This window comes from Lycium ferocissimum, chromosome 3 (genome assembly GCF_029784015.1).
Source record: "Lycium ferocissimum isolate CSIRO_LF1 chromosome 3, AGI_CSIRO_Lferr_CH_V1, whole genome shotgun sequence".
Taxonomy (NCBI): domain Eukaryota; kingdom Viridiplantae; phylum Streptophyta; class Magnoliopsida; order Solanales; family Solanaceae; genus Lycium; species Lycium ferocissimum.
Genome location: NC_081344.1, coordinates 47,708,747 through 47,726,157, shown reverse-complemented (window position 1 = coordinate 47,726,157; position 17,411 = coordinate 47,708,747). Strand labels below are relative to the sequence as shown.

General features: G+C 38.4%; 1 protein-coding gene across 3 annotated transcripts in view; it reads right to left on the bottom strand.

The window, feature by feature from the left end:
• The window catches only part of LOC132050256 (uncharacterized), a 56,608-nt gene that overhangs the window by 18,902 nt on the left and 20,295 nt on the right, over positions 1-17,411 (bottom strand). For 2 of the 3 annotated variants that reach the window (XM_059441421.1, XM_059441422.1), the window contains exons 14-19: positions 16,934-17,053; positions 11,754-11,827; positions 11,463-11,573; positions 7,285-7,383; positions 6,261-6,343; positions 3,886-4,034 (exon numbers count right to left, since the gene is read on the bottom strand). In XM_059441421.1, coding sequence (XP_059297404.1) covers positions 3,886-4,034; positions 6,261-6,343; positions 7,285-7,383; positions 11,463-11,573; positions 11,754-11,827; positions 16,934-17,053 — 636 coding nt within the window. The remainder of the gene's footprint in view (positions 1-3,885; positions 4,035-6,260; positions 6,344-7,284; positions 7,384-11,462; positions 11,574-11,753; positions 11,828-16,933; positions 17,054-17,411) is intronic. The other variant, XM_059441423.1, reaches the window with a different exon arrangement.

Here is a 17,411-nt window from a genome sequence, read left to right as displayed (position 1 = left end):
TAATGTAAATAAATATTAGTCTTGGACTAAACATATATATTTATTTTTTCTCCATTTGCGCCCTTTTTCATTAAAGCTCACACTTTATTTGCACTTTGCGCTTAAAGCCTCAACGGACCTTAGTGCTTTTTTTGTGCTTTTCGCTTTTAATAACACTGAGCTTGACAATTTGTTTTTAGTTTAATGTATTTAAAGAGATTTTTATATGTACATGATAAGAAAATGGATATTAGGCATAACTCAAGCCGAAAAGCTAGCTCAAGAGTGAGAATTTCTCAAGACCATATAAGGACACCAAGTTCCCCATCCACAACCAGTAAGCTCGATACACCCGCACACCCGAGCCTGCCAACAGGAGCATGAACAATATAATATGGGGGTTAACATCAGATAAACCAAGAATTAGGATGGGTTTGGCTTTATATAAAGGGCTATATTCACCCATCTCCTCATCAATTTCATGGATAATAGAATGAGGTGTCCGCACCACCTTTTTGGAGTAAAAACAAGATGAAGAAATTGTTTTGCTTTTGCATGAGACTAGGAAGAAAAATCATTGAAAGGAAGCAATCCTCCTCCTTTCTAAACAAAACTAAAGGAACTTTTGGACAACATAGAGAACTTTTTTTAGCAGCAAAATAATTAGAAGAAGTAATAGAACAGGGAGAGAGAATTTTCAGCAGAGGGAGGAAGAATGGTCCGACTAGAGACTCAAAACCTTGGCTCTAATAAAAAAATAAAAAAAATAAAAATAAAAAAATCAGAGAAAAAAATTGAAAGAAGGGACTCGAACCCTTGGTTCACTAGAAATTCAAGATTAGAGGAGGGTGTTGGTTGCACAGAAAATTGCAACCTGTTAGCCCAAGAGATAGTGGACAAGAAAGAGAGCATTCTATTCTTTAGCAGAAAAAAGTATTCGAGGAAGAAGTATAAGAAGAGGAAGAGAGAATTTTTAGTGTGGTGACTCTAATCACGGGTGGGTGTTCAGGGAGTTCAGATTGGATAACATTGGTTTGCATTTTCGATTTTTGGATTCGAGAAATTACAATCCAAATCCATTCCGAATACGTTCGGAATGGATGATTACTTTTAAGTTCTTCAGATTAATCAGGTTTCGTTATTTTGGACTTTTCAGTTTTGATCCTAAGTTGATCATTTTGGTTGTTTTAGGTTAGTTTTAAGCCTATAAGTTGACTTCTTGTTCCGCAGATCAATTACTATTCTTTGAAGGTTAAGCCCGTTCGAAGGCAAGTCATGGTATTCGGGATTGGACATCGAAATGGATGCTCCTTCTTACAAAAATGAACCTTCAATGTATTCATGTAAAATTGTCTTAAAAATTTCACATGCCCACCACAATAATCCAAATAAAATCCTGCAACTAATGAAACCATTATTAGGATATTCCTAGTAAAATAATCATTAAGGCCTTAGAATTAACAAGTCCAAACATAGTAAAACTATGTCCAAACAAAAAGCCTTTTCATAGCCAAGGTGAACGACGTAAAAAAAAAAAATAATAATAATAATAATAATAATAATAAAAAGGAAAAGTAACAGCATAACCTATGTAATCCCACAAGTGGGGTATGGGGAGGGTAGAGTGTACGTAGAACTCACCCCTCTCTCGTGGAGGAAGAGAGGTCGTTTCCGAAGACCCTCGGCTCAAGTAACGCATATCAAGGGGAAAAAAATCAAATGTAAAGCAAACATGGCAAATAATAGAGAAATCATTACATAGCATTCAAAAAAGGGACAGCAACCACAACAAAATAATGTAATAACTGAAGCAAAGAAACGACTAGTAACAAACATCAAAGGACAACCTACCACCCTAATCCTCGACTTCCATAACCTCCTATCTAAGGTCATGTACTCCTTGAGCTGCATCATTTCCTATCTAATCACCTCTCTCTTATACTTCTTTGGTCGACCTCTACCTTTTCTAAAACCCACCACTGCCAGCCTCTCACACCTCTTGGGGCATCTGTGCATCTCCTCTTCACATGCCTGAACCATCTCCTCAACATGAATATGAATTGATTCTCGAAAGTAAAAACACCCCTCCTCACCCTCATCTCACACCACTCTCTCCCATACTTTCATAGTATGGCTCAGCAGCTTGATCCCCCTATAGTTGTTGCAATTCTGAATAATCATTGTACCCCATCTCCATTCTTCATGCATTTTTGTCATCTTAAAAATGACAGTAAACAACTTAGTCAGCCACTCTAACACTGCCCTGCCTGCGCTCTTCCAAAATTCTACCAGAATCTCATCAAGCCCCATCGCTCTACCCTTGCTCATCCTCTAAATAGCACCCTTGACCTTTATACACCTACAATTCCCAAAATCCGGACGCTTATCGAAGTGCTCCAAATCACATAGCACAAAGTCCCCCCCCCCCATCTTCGTTCAAGAGTTTATGAAAGTAAGTCAGTCATCTCCGTCTAATGAATGCCTCTTCCACCAATTCGTTGTCTACCTCGTCTTTGATGCACTTGACATGGTCCAGGTTTTAAGTCAGTCTCTCTCTCTCTTCTTTTGGCTAGCTTGTACAGCTCTTATCCCCGCCTTTGTCCTCTAGTTCCGCATACAAACGTTCGATAGTTGTTGCTTTTGTCGCCGTCACCGCTAACTTTGCCTCCTTCGCCATCTTATACCTTTCCGTATTCATCTTGAAAATGAACAAGTCCAAACATAGTAAAACTATGTCCAAATAGATGATACTACTAATAGTTTATATTCAAGTCAACCACTACTCAATCCTTATAGACTTTGTGCAATTTAAACAATAATTGATATGCTTCATTAAGGACCTAGTGCCAAAATCCTAAAATAGCAACGAGAAACATGGCCACACTAAATGCATCTTAGGTAGCACCATCAATTAGCCTAATAGGGCGTGTTAAATAATTTAGTACGGTATTGGACTCAGTATTGGGTATATGTACCTATGTACAATGTGCCAAATCCGGAATCCAATTCGTAGTTTGAAAATCCTGAAAGTTCGGATTTCGATTTGGATTTTGGTTTTGCCCACACTTCGCCCAACCCTAGCTCTAATAAAAGAATTTTGAGGGGCTCAAACCCTTGGCTCTGCTAGAAATTCGAAATCAAAGGAGGCACTAATCGCGTACAAAGCAACGTTGGTCTCGAAAGAAATAGTAGCACCATCATGGTCGTAGGTGACATGAACAATGCTTGAACTGAGAGGAGGAAGAAAATCATTGGCCGGATGGCAGCGAACATCAGCTAGTTCAAGATCCTAGCAAACAAAACAGCTCAATAACCACTAAAATTGAGCATCAGCCACATCTCATGCAATCAAACTATATAATTATCGCACCATTTGTCCTTGAGGAAGGAAGATTGACGTACGAATCCGTTGTGTAATATTGATTCAATAGCATTAAACTACTTCTTAGGTCCAAAATGTATCACTTTCCACTTTTTCAAAGTCGGTATAAAATTCAACTAGGAGTTCCTTAAACAACTTTTTGGGTGCTTGAAAGAAAAATTTTGCGAGTACTTTCGTCTACTGTCTAAATCTCTTAATATAATTCCCAAAATTCTCTTCAGATTAGTAACGTTCACTCTCAAAAAGCAAAAAGTGACAACCAATTTTTAGTGGAAGGATTAAATGAAAGAAACTTGACCTTCCTCAAATTTGTCCAATTAGTGAATAATTATTCTTGTAATGGAGCTTCCACAACCCTGCTATTCTATAGAATCCCAGTAAAGGAGACAGTAACAAATACAGCATCCAAAAAGATTGTTAAAGAAAATGGCTTGCTTTACCTCCAACCAGATCTATTTTAAGCAGAAAATATCATATCATTAAAGCAAGCTTAGCCTTTAAATTATAGGAAATTAAAGGAATACCTTCAGCGTCACCTTCCAGCGAGCATGCTTGATTTTATAATTCCAGAATTCATGATTAACAAGGACATACTGAATGGAGAAAATTACAAGTCCAAGGACAACATCATTTTCCATTCCAGAATCCATAAGCTGCATGGTGAGGTCTAGCACTGGATATCAAAAAAATAGTGTGTAAGGACCTACAGGAAACAACATAAAGAATCTAGTGGCACAGTAGAAGAAAATAGGCCACCATGATTAATGGCCAGAGAAAATGACTCTGACGAACATATTGGATTAGAAACAACAACAACAACAACATACCCAGTAAAATCCCACAATGTGGGCTCTGGGGAGGGCCAAAGTGTACGCAGACCTTACCCCTACCTCGGAACATATTGGATTAGAAAAAAGAGGCAATATATTTATGCTATCAGCAACAGAAGAAATAAACTCCCTTGGCATAACAGCAATTAGAACACCGATAACGTTACATAAAGTACAAACATGTCATACATAATTGTTAAACATCTATATTGTATTCAAAGCATGAACTCCCTAACTTAAAAATTAAATTATGAAAATACCCTTCTAAAACCTAAATATGTTTCTACTTAAAAAAAAAAAAAAAAACACTACAAAAGCAAAAGACATTATGCTGACCAACACCCCAAAATGAAAAGACACGATGCTTCACGGTTTGAGAAAAAGACGCATAGTTCACAAACACACCTCCCAATGATCATCCATCATATATTTGTCATATGTCTCTACATTGGTACTCATGGAGAGGTCAACTTCCAATTTAACAAGTAAAAATTTCTGTATGTCTACTTTTGAAATTCGTGTAATTTCCTGGTAAAGTGTTGCCTTTTAATGCCTTCATCAGGTACAAGTAGGTTGGGGTGTTCATGATTCTGTTTGGATTAGCCTTTGATTAAAACCAAAATCAAATCAATTTAGTCAGTTTTTCAATTATGAAAATCAAACCAAACCAAGTATAATAAACATTTGTCGGTTTGGTTGTTGTCGATTTGGTTCAGTTTGATTCGATTTTTATGAAGTGTAATGGTATTTCTCTCTTCTTCTTTTTTTCCCTAAAATTAGAAAAGAATTTTTCATTCTTTGCTAACTTATAATCCTTTACAACCTTTTTATTATGGTGACTATAATTTTCTTGAACTATGGAGAAAAATGTCTTTGGATCTATAAGTTTTAATTAGGTGAAGACAGTTTATAAGAAATATAAAAAAAGTCCAGGTAAAAATCTCATTGACATTTTTATACATGAATTGATTTTAGTTCATGTCTTTCTTTAAGAAATGGGCTTAAAGCCTAAAGTCCATTAGTTTACTAGAGATAAATTAATGATAAAAAAGTTTTTGATGAAAATTTATACAAATATTTAAAAATACTTAAGAAAATTAATATATCACATATATATAATTAGAAAAATTATGTATATAATTTTCGGTTTGAATTCTTTGGTTTTTTTTTTTTTTTAAATAAACCAAACCAAATATTGTGGGTTTTTTAAGTTTAAAATCAAATCAAACAAAACTCAAAAAGTATCAATTTATATAATCGGTTTGGTTTGATTTTCGATTTGGATCGATTTTGAACCAAAATAAGACCAATGAGTGTAATTTGTTCAGTAAGATGCCATAATTGAGTTATTTTTTCCTTAATAAAGTTCTGACCTACTTTCCACTTCTTTTTTTTTTAATTTAAATGATTTCTCTCATGTTAAATAATTTGTTTGTTTGTCTAGGGTAGTCAGGGGAATGTAGTTTGATTTATTGTATTCTATTTTGTCTTTTAGACTCATGTTATTGAAGCTCCTCTAGAACTAGGCATTGATCTTGTTGAGTTCCTGAGCACATATTTTAGAAATTAAAGCTAATCTAATTTATTTGATTGTCACAGTATACTCTCTGAGAGGGATAACTTTATGTTCACTTTCAAAAGGAATATTGATAACAAAAGTTCTGATCATTGTGGAGCAACCTAAATGGATGAAAGAAACATACACTAGAAATTTTGTCTAAGAAAATATTAGGTGAGACACATCTCATTACATGTTTGTACCTCATATACTTAAAATAAGTAAAAGGTTGCATGTTTTTAATTTAACTTTGATTGCTCATATTTATTGTTTCAGTTGATATCCAATCATTTTAACCTCACTTAACTAAACAAATAAGGTAAAAATACATATCACTTAATCATAATTAAGTGATAATCTTGTGTATGAATGACGCATATCTTGCATTCATACTACATGCCAAATAATATTGATATTATTTACAAAAAATATATACTACATGACTTGGCATACACGTGCAACGCACCTGTCGAGAAACTAGTAAATAAATAAATACAACTAAAGAACATGCCTGAAAGAGTCAATTGACAATCATTCTGCTCACAGTCGATCCAAAGCATTTTTGCGAGCCGCCCAGAAAGCAACCACGATCCACTAAAGCAGCCCAAAAAAACACAGAATAAAGTGTCAAGATAAGTTTGATTTTTCTAGAATTAGAGAAGTTTCTTGAAGCAGGTAAAGAGACCAGGCTAAGCAGCGAACTATAAGAACAAAACTATGTTATCCACAGTATATGCATCAGCTTTTTGGTAGATTGCAGACAGCTAATACATCTGACTGAAGATAATTGATTACAAACAACAGTAACACAAAAAGAAGTAAACCACACAAAACGCAAACTGCAAGTCAACAAAAGGAAGATAGTAATAATAGCCCATCATCAATAAAGATCAAAACGGAAACTAATTTACAGAACTAAAAACCTAAAATTATTCTAAGTTGCAAAAGACTTCAACTTTGCAATGGTTGGGAAGCTTTTACTTTGTTATAAAAAGGGATCATGCCCTTTGAACAATAAACTTATTAATACTTTTGAGACAGCAGAACGGTTGAATTTGGTTTAGAAAGCCTCTCCCCATTGAAAATTGATTTATAGTGAGCAAAATCTGTTTATGAGTAGCAAAAAGAAAAGAAAGGCAGAAAGAAACTCCATACTCAAAGTGTCCTGCACCATAGCCTTGTGCACCACGGGTGAAAGGGTTTGGCTTTGCAAGCCTTGCCATACATATTCAACCCACTCCGGGTCCAGGTGAGCTTGGTTCAGATAGAGTGCATGAAGGGAAAGCTCAAAGACAAAGCCAGAAATCAATTCAAATTATACTATTACTCAAAAGGTTATGGTCATAGTTGTTTATAGCAGTCAGAAGCCACTAGTACAATCTTAATCAAATTGTACTCAAAATTACTCAAATGGTTACGGTTAAGCAATCACAAGCAACCTGATAAAATATACCAGATTGTGCCCACAAGATTCACAAACGTTTACTAGGATGGAAATTCTATATGAAGTAGGAGCATAGGTGGATCCATTTCACCTCGACAAGCCACTGGAGCCGATTTTGAAGGGATTCGTTTTAAAAGTGACATCAAAGATATTCGCCTGGACTATCAATCTAGAAACATGATACGGTGAGCTGCAATAAGAAAAAACAAGAATAAGAAAATCTAACTGGAGAAATAACCGTGAACATAGTGACAATATGCCTCATGGTAGATTCCGTTATCTATCCAACACTGAGATATACAAAACACAACAACAACAACAACAACAACAACATACCCAGTAAATTCCCACAATGTGGGGTTGTCTGGGGAAGGTAGAGTGTACGCAGACCTTACCCTCACTTTTCAAAGTGAGGAGGCTGTTTCCGAAAGACCCTCGGCTCAAAAGAGAACGAGAGAAAAAGACAAAAGGTCAGATAAGGACAAGCATAACAAAACAATATGAAAACGAGAAGCAACAAAAGCGAGATAGTCATGATAAACAGTAACTACCATAAATAAATAAAATACTCAAACTACAAGACCCAACAATATAAGCAGAAATCAGATGGCAAACGAATGAGCAAACTACAACTACTAGGACAAAAGAAGTAAGCGAGACTACCTCCTAACCTTCTATCCTAATCTGAGTCCTCCACAACCTCCTATCTAAGGTCATGTCCTCGATAAGCTGAAACTGCGCCATGTCCTGTCTAACCACCTCTCCTCAATACTTCTTTGGCCTACCTCTACCTCTCCTGAAACCGTCCATAGCCAACCTCTCACACCTCCGCACTGGGGCATTTGTGTCTCTCCTCTTGACATGTCCAAACTATCTCAACCTCGCTTCCCGCATCTTGTCCTCCACCGATGCCACTCCCACCTTGCCCCGGATATCTGCATTCCTAATCCCATCCTTCCTAGTGTGACCACACATCCACCGCAGCATTCGCATTTCCGCGACTTTCATCTTCTGAACGTGAGAGCTCTTGACTGGCCAACACTCCGCCCCGTACAGCAAAGTCGATCTAACCACACTTGCGTAACTTGCCTTAAGTTTCGTGGCACTTTCTGTCACACAAAGACTCCGGTGTCGAGCCTCCATTTCATCCATCCTGCACCAATACGATGTGAAACATCATCGTCGATCTCCCCATCTCCCTGAATAATAGCCCCAAGATACTTAAAACTTCCTTTCTTCCGACGGCCCGGGTACCAAGCCTCACTTCCTCGTCGACTCCTCATATGGTATGCCACCGAACTCGCACGCCTGGGCACTCCGTCTGGTCCTACTTAACTTAAATCCTTTAGACTCAACGTTCCGTCTCCAATCCTCCAAACCTTAGCGTTAACTCCGCTACGAGTTTCATCAATCAAGACTATGTCATCCGTGAACAACATACACCAAGGCACCTCACCTTGTATTTGTCGCACAATCCATCCATCACCAAGGCAAATAAAAACGGCTAAGAGCCGATCTTCGGGTACAACCCCATGTAATGCAGAAAGGCTCCGAGTCTCCTCCTACCGTCCTTACTCTCCCGGTCTTGGCTCCATCATACATGTCCTTTATCGCTCTAATGTACACCACAGTACACTCTTTAGCCTCCAAGCATCTCCAAAAAACCTCTCTTGACTTCTGCCGTAAGCCTTTTCTAGGTCGATTTAATACCTACGTGCAAGTCTCTTCCGCTCCCTATACTGCTCCACCAATCTCCTTACAATATGAATAGCTTCGTAGTCGAGCGTCCCTAAGCATTTAATCCGAACTAGTTCTCTCTCAGAAATACACACCTCGCCTCACCCTCATCTCCACCACCCTTCCCCACACTTTCACAACATGGGACTTAGCAAACTCTGATACCCCCGTAGTCTGCTGCAGCCTCAATGTCGCCTTCGTTCTTATACAAGGGAATAATTGTACTCCACCTCCATTCTTCGGCATCTTCTTTTTTTTTCATATTACTGGAACTCTCTGCTTCGCTACCCTTCGTGCGCATTGTGGTAAACCCCTCCTCAGTGTAATTCTTCGGGCATCTTTGTCGTCTTGAAAATGACATTAAACAACCCAATCAACCACTCAAGCCTACCCTGCCCGCACTCTTCCAAAATTACCCCGGGAACTCGTCAGGTCCGGTCGCTCTTCCCCTACGCATCCTATGAACAGCTCTCTTAACCTCCTCAACCTTTATACTCCTACAATATCCAAAGTCACGATGCCTATCGGAGTACTCCAAATCTCCCAACACAATGTCTCTGTCCCCTTCTTCATTCAAGAGTTTATGAAAGTATGACTGTCATCTCCTTCTAATGCGCCGTCCTCCACCAAGACTTGCCATCCTTGTCCCGATGCACTTCACTTGATCCAAATCGCGTGCCTTCCTCTCTCTCGCCGCAAGCCCGAACAACTTCTTATCCCCACCTCTGGTCCTCTGCCCCCGCATAAAGGCGTCAAGGCCGCCGTTGGCCGCCAAGACCGCCAACTCCTTTCTCGCCATCTTATACTTATCCCTGTTCATCCGCTTCTCTTCATCATCCTTGTTGTCTACCAACTTCGCATACGCCTGCTTCTTTGCTTCCACCTTCCCTTGGACTTCTCCATTCCACCACCAATCCCCTCGGTGCCCACCACGGCGACCTCTTGAGACCCCTAGTACATCTTTAGCTGCTTCCCTAATGCAACTGGCCGTCCTATCCCACATACTCCTCGCATCCCCCCACTATCCCACGCTCCCATGGCCATCAACTTCTCCCCCATTTCTAGGGCACTAGACAACGTCAAACTCCCCCACCTAATCCTCGGTCGGTCATCCACGACCCTCGCCTTCTTCACCCTCTTTATCTCCACATCCATCACTAATAACTTATGCTGGGTCGAAAGATTCTCACTCAGAATTACCTTGCAATCCTTACAAAGACCTTTATCATCTTTTCTAAAGAGCAAAAAGTCAATCTGCGTCGCAGCCACCGAGCTACAGAAGGTTACCAAGTGCTCCTCCTCCTTCGGAAAACTCGAGTTGGCTATCACCAATCCCAAGGCCTTTGCGAAATCCAGGAGTGAGACTCCTCCTTCATTCCTGTCCCCGAAGCCAAACCCCCCATGCACATCGTCATAACCCCTCGAAACAGACTCAATGTGCCCATTGAAATCTCCTCCTACGAACAACTTCTCGGTGCGTATACTTCCCACCACTTCGTCCAAGTCCTCCCAAACCGCCTCTCTTTTCCTCCTCGTCCAATCCCGGGCCAAGGCCGCTGAAAAGACTTCCACGATGTTCCGCGAGAACCCTCCAATGACTAACTTAATCGCCATCATCCTGTCATTGACCCTCCTAACCTCTACCATGATCTCTCAGCTCACTATCTACTAAGATCCCTATCCCATTCCTATACCTCGACTTACCCGAGAACCAAAGCTTATACCCGTCCACATCCTTAGCTTTAGGTCCTACCCATTTAGTCTCTTGCACACAAGCAATATTAATCCTCCTCTTCCTAAGCGTCTTAACTAACTCTATGGACTTCCCCGATAAAGTCATAATATTCCAAGACCCTACTCTCAACCTAGAAGCTCCCTTAACCCCCTTAGGCCCCCCAACCCTAGCCCCCGTCCCCAACCGAGAACATGACCCTAGTCTACAATCCCTCACCAAAGCCACTAAAGCAAATAGACGCTAGTCAAAGGTCGATCTAAAACAAACAAAGGATCAATACTACAAAGACAAGTTGGGGCAAAGAGTCTAAAGGCAAATAAAATAAATAATCAAGTATGCGGAGCAAGCAAAAGATTATAAGGCTAATAGACAGGGAATGGATATGGGCTACCGGAGGTACCAACTGTGTAAATATGACCTGCCGGAAACTTGGTTACCTTTGATTTAAACCGGGACCCTCCCGGGGAAGGATTTCACAGGTAGTGTAGAGGAAACACAAGAAAAAGAAGAGAAAGAGAAAAGAAAGAAAGAAAGGGAGGAGGGATAGGATCCGGCCGACCGCGCGGTACCTGCCGCCGTCGCAAAGTGGCTTGTGGGGTGGGGGCGGGGAGTGGTGGGGGTTGTTGTTCTTACGTCAGTGGGGGAGAGAAAGAAAGAGAGAAGAATGGTTCTTCTGACCACATAATGCTCATTAAATAACCACCACCACCCCCCCCCCCCCCAAAAAAAAAAAAAAAAAAAACTAATAACAGATAATGAAAAAAGGAAGTAAATAACTTGATAGACAAAAAGCCTACCATTTTAACATCTTTGCCAAAATGTTAACTCCCGTTGACATCAATGCCACACCAGAGCAGTTAGGAGAAAGACTCTTGATCCAAGCACAAATGATTTCAGCCACATTAACACTGCAGTTGAAGAAGGGATATTATTCGATGAAAAGACTTGCTATTTTACCAACAATTTATGATTTTTTTTGTGTGTGTGTGTGTGGGGGGGGGGGGGGCATGATATTACTAGCAAAAGATATAGGATAAAAATTAATTGAAAACAGAAGAGGGGATTGATTAATGATCCTACAGCCATACCGCAGGTGTTCCGTTGGTGAGTTCATTTCATCATGCATATAGCCACGAAGGTCCAAAAGAGCAGAACAAACACCCTAAGTCATAAAATATAATCAGCAAGAAAAATCAATAGCCAAAACAACTTGTTGACATACCAAGGAAAACAGGATGCAAACAGGATTACAAAAGTTTTGGGATCATTACGCAGGACGGTTAGAGTGAGAAACCATGGTTGAGGTGACAATTGCATGTGCGAAATGGCTCAGAGATCTGAGTGTCTGACGCGAGAGACACTTGATCTTGTTCTCTTTTTTAATCATTATGGCTACCTCTCTACTTTCCGGTCTTTGGTTGTACAGAGAAAACTATAATACCTGCCAACTTTCTTGTCCTCTTCTCTTTGGTAAAGCCCCCAGGCAGCGTATTTTTTTGAAATGAGAACCTCGGTGACGCGACATAAAGACTCGTTATTCTTATTTCTTTTATACACGGAAAAACAGAAAGTTGAATATAGAAAGTTGGTCCAAAATAAAAAGGAGTCAATGATCCCCCTTAGATCATATAAGGAAAGCTTAGTTCCAGATCTCTCTCTGCTACACCCTTGACAAAAAGTTTTGTTACTTGGGAAACACGTGCATAGCCTTTGGTTAGCAAGACATAAGAGCAGAGCCATCTATACTTGATAGCAACCAAGATGTATTGATAGCAACCAAAATGTAAGGAAATCAAACAAGTAAACCGGAAACTAGGTAAAACACAAGGATAGAAGTATAAATTAGATTGGGGAAAACAGAAAATTAGAAGAAAAGAAAGGTCCATCTGACAATTAAACTAGCACTTAATCATTAGAATTAATCCACAGGGGGAAAGAGAATGAACTCGCACGTGAAATCCATTAGGAATGAATCCAAGAGTCGCTCAATAAGGGGATACAAGGGACAAACCCTAACACTTACCAAAAAGAGTATAATCCTTATCCACCCAAATCCTAGCTAACCAAAAGTGGAAAGGAAAAGGACTATTTATACTAGGGCTTAGTGTAGGTCATTAACTACAGAAGTATCCCCTAAGTTAGACCCTAAATAAAGAAAGGGGCAAAAATTGCAGAACTAGCTACAATTGGACCGGAACTGCAGTTCTAGCCATCGTTAACATCCACTTGAACATGTTGTCAATTTGAAGTCTTCACTACTCCATGCTTCATTAAAGCCCTTCAAGTCTCTTCAAGTCCTTGATGGCTACCATGGGGGCCATTAATACAGGAGATGTATTAACGCAATTATTTCAAACATGCGCTAAATACCAAAAAAGTTATACACCCATCCAAAGGTCTAATTGCCAGATAACTATAATTACTAGGGATAAAGATCTAGTTACTAAAAGGTTTGCTATGTAAGCAGGTTGGTGATCTCACTCCCTCATGTTTCTACCCCTTGCAGAAGGGAACAAGATGACATTGGGCCTAACTCAACCCTAAAAGCTAGCTCATGAAGTCAGGATTGCTTAAGACTATATAAGGAGACAACATCCCATCTCCTCCACCAATGTGGTACACTTAACACTCTCCAGCACGCCCAAGATTGGACATTTGGAGCATGGACAACATAACATGGGGGTCGAGCATTGGATACACCAAAAATAGGAAGGGGTCTGGCTCTAATACCATGTTGAATTTGTGTGACCATCTCATTTAAAATCTTAAGTCGTAGAGAGCACACTTTTTATTTTATTAATTACGTCCTCAGCACGCCCTTCACATATGAGCCTGATTCTTTTTCTTGGGTCAAGCACGTGAAACTTTTCTTTTTGACAATGGGTGGCAATGATGCTCGAACACAAAATTTCTACCTGCTTTTATACCATGTTGAAGTGTGTGACTATCTCACCTAAAAGCTTAAGCTATTAGAGATAGCACAATTTTATGTACTTACTTATGTCTTCATCGTATCCCTTCACATGCGGGGTTGATTCTTTTTTATGAGCCAACCACGTGAAAATTATTTTTTCGATTATGGGCGGTAGTGAAAGTCAAACCTAAGACTCTTGTATGCTCTGATACCATGTTAAGAAATGAACATTGGGCCTAACTCAATCCTAATAGGCAGCTAATGAGGATTACTCAAGACGATAGAAGGAGATAACAACCCATTTCCTTTGTTTGAGGCAACGGGTTGTGGTCTCCTTATATTATTTTGGGCAGTCCTCTTCTCATGAACTAGTGTTGGAGTTGAGTTAAGCCAAAGGATCATTTCTTCACATGGTATAAGAGCCGGACTCACCAGTCCATTTCTTGTGTTTCTCATTATTGGGCCCCGTGTTATGTTATCCACACTCCACTAGTCCAGTCATGAGCGTACGAGGGCATATCACAGCCCACATAGGTTGAGAAATGGGTTGTGAAAATGAGAATACCTCCTTACATTCAACTATGTGAAACTGAACAAAGTTAAGCTTTGCATAGACACGAGAAAGACGACATATCAGGGCTCGTCTTTACAAAACATTTGTTTTGAGTGTTTGACTAAACAAACAAGTTGATGCTATTTTCTTCGAACGTATAATAGAAATGTGGATTTGGTGTGATTACTAAGGTAGTAATTACAAATTACATAGACTTGTTTGTTTGTCGTAACGTAACTACAATGTAATTTCATATGCCACGTTTGTTTGAACAAGCGTAATTACTAAGTTAGATATTCTTAAAATTTTACAATAAATTGACACCAACAATTAAATAAACTTTTTTTAGATAGACAGGTAAAATAAACTTTAATGTGTGACATATACATGTTCATATATAAAATATCAAATTTTATTTATTACTAGGTATTTAAAATACCTTATTGTTAAAAAATATGAACTTAGTAATTATATATTGATAACTACTATCATAAGGAGTAATCAGTATCTTCCCACTCAGGTGAATATAATGAAATTTTATAATGAAATTCGTGAATTTTTTTCATCTTTTAAATAATAAAAGAATATGTATTTAAAAGAATATGTATTTAGAAAGTATTTTTCTGTAATAGAATATTTGTACTAATAATTAGAAAGGTAAGAAAAACTAATAAGAAAACAAAATTGTTTTTAACAAATGTTCCGAACCTATTTGTAATGGAATAGATAGAGTGTAAGAAAATACTCCCTCGTTTCAATTTATGTGACACTTTCCTTTTTAATCTGTTTTAAGAAGATTGATATACTTCTAAAGTCAAAATTTAGAAACAATTAACTTTACACTTTCCATTTTACTCTTAATGAGAATATTTTATAACCACACAAATGGCATGGCATGCAAGGCTCTGCCAAACCAAATGTCATGGCATCTTTTAAACCACACGTTTCAAAAGTATTCATTTCTTTCCTGAACTCCATATCAATTCAAACTATGTCTCATAAATTGGAAAGTATAGTAATATGTTTGTAATATAAGAATAAAAGATGATTTTGAAAAATCACCTGGTAATTACCCGCAATTCTTACCTCCCATTGGAAATTGGAGAGTGCAATCCCATCCCCCCACCCCAATTACATCTAATTCCATACAGACCATGTAATTACTTGGCCAAACAAACAATCCAAATCTGTGTAATTACACCTAAATCTATTTACAAGGCATCCTTTCCAGATAGACTCTTAGGGATAGTTTGGTTGGTGGGATGGGATAGATAAGGCTATGATAGCATCCATGGCAGCTTTGAATCATTGAAGGACATGGATGAAGATTTTGAAGTTCCAAGAAGACACATGACAAGATCTCAAACAAGGAAATTGCAAGACAAGCTTAATGGGCTGCAATCAACAATTCAAAAGTGTCTTGTGATGGAAGAAGAGCTCCAGCCCAATTCAGATTTTTTCCTCAAGTCTTGCACCTATTTGGAGGCCCAAATTAAAGTCCAAAGCGAGATGGAATGAGGCCCAAATCAGCCCCAAAAGAAGAAGTTTCCAGCAGCCCAAATATTAGTTTCTAGAATATATATTTAATAGTTGTTTTGATCTATGTTGACTTGCATTGGTCTATGTGTAGGTTGACTACATTGGTCTAAGTGTGGGTAGTCTTCTATGTTTCTAGTGAATATAATTCCCATTTATTGAAGTCTTGACTAGCTCCTTCTTTACTATTATATAAAGGGGAGCTTGTTCTTTCATTGTAATTTAGATTTGAAGAATATAATATAATTGAGAGTTCTTTTGAGAATTACTTTGGATTTATCTTTCGACCTAGCTAGTTCATAGTTCAAGGTAGTAAGATAACTTCTTTTTGATATCTTTGGTTTCTTCTTGGTATTCTTAGAAGGAGATTAATACACATACTAATTATTGTCTAACGTTACTCAGGAAGCGGTCAAGATCCGAATTCTAAGTTTGATTCGTTTCTCAAGTAAAGGCGTTTGGTTCATCCAATAACCAATTCATTGTTACTTGGATCTCTTCAATCTTTAGAACTTGCGTTCTTGAAAGTTCTTGGAACTATTTCCCTGAATTTCCCATATCTTTATTTTTCAGATTATTTTCTATTTTTGCTTCCGCACTTCCTATGTTTTAATTCTAAATTTGGGATCTCCCCAACCTCGTTGTTATCAGGATATCCCATGGGATTATCTTATTCCACCTATATGAGACAACTAATTGCACCATTTTAGTATAAATAACAACATACCTAGTGAAATCCCACAAAGTGGGGTCTGGGGAGGGTAGAGTATACGCATACCTCACCCCTAGAGATAGAGAGGTTGTTTCCGATAGACCCTCGGCCATTTTAGTATAAATGATGGGATAAAATAATTCTGCTACTAAATAATTCCCATAACCAAGATAAAATAATCCCACATTTTATCCTGGGATTATAATCCTTATCCGACAAACCAAACGACTCCTTAAGGAACAAGAGCAGTCATTCCTGCAACCCTTGTTGCGGTTAACAGAAAAGCCTATTAACCATAGTAAGATTTGGACAGCAAAAAAGGGAAGCATTAAGAGAACTAAGATTTCATAAGTAGCATAGCAAACATCATCAGCAACCACCAGTGCAAATGAATACAAATTTATCAATCATCATCAACCACACTAAAATCAGTGCAAAAGCATTATACATGGATGCACTTGACACAAAGGAACAACTCTAACCGCTTAGATTGCAGATGCAATAAATATATCAAAATCACCAGGCAAGGAAAAATTAACTCTGCGTGGATTACCATATTGAAAGTCACAAGTCGGCTCAGCAACCCAAGAGTCATCACGATTTCATTGGTTTTCTCCAAGTATAGCCCTTGGGCCAAACGCAAAAGCAGCATGAAAACCCCAGATTGCGAGAACTACAAAATAGCAAGTTACGATTACTTAAGCTGGCTATAAAAAGAGGTTTGAATTTCAAGTTCCTAACACTAGATCACAACAAGTTTTAATTAGCATGAGAAAGAAGAAAGAGAAAACTAAGACAGCTGCAGAGAGATGGTATGTGCGCTTTTACATAAGAAATCCCAAAAGTATATTAAAAGATACTTAAAACAAGCAACACAACACGAGGAACTAAAAGAATGTCCTTTTGACAATGAAAGATCATTATGAACTATTTAAATTGTCCTGTAAAATGGTCAGCAAAAGATAATTATGAACTATTTAAATTGTCCTGTAAAATGGTCAACACGAGGAACTAAAAGAATGTCCTTTTGA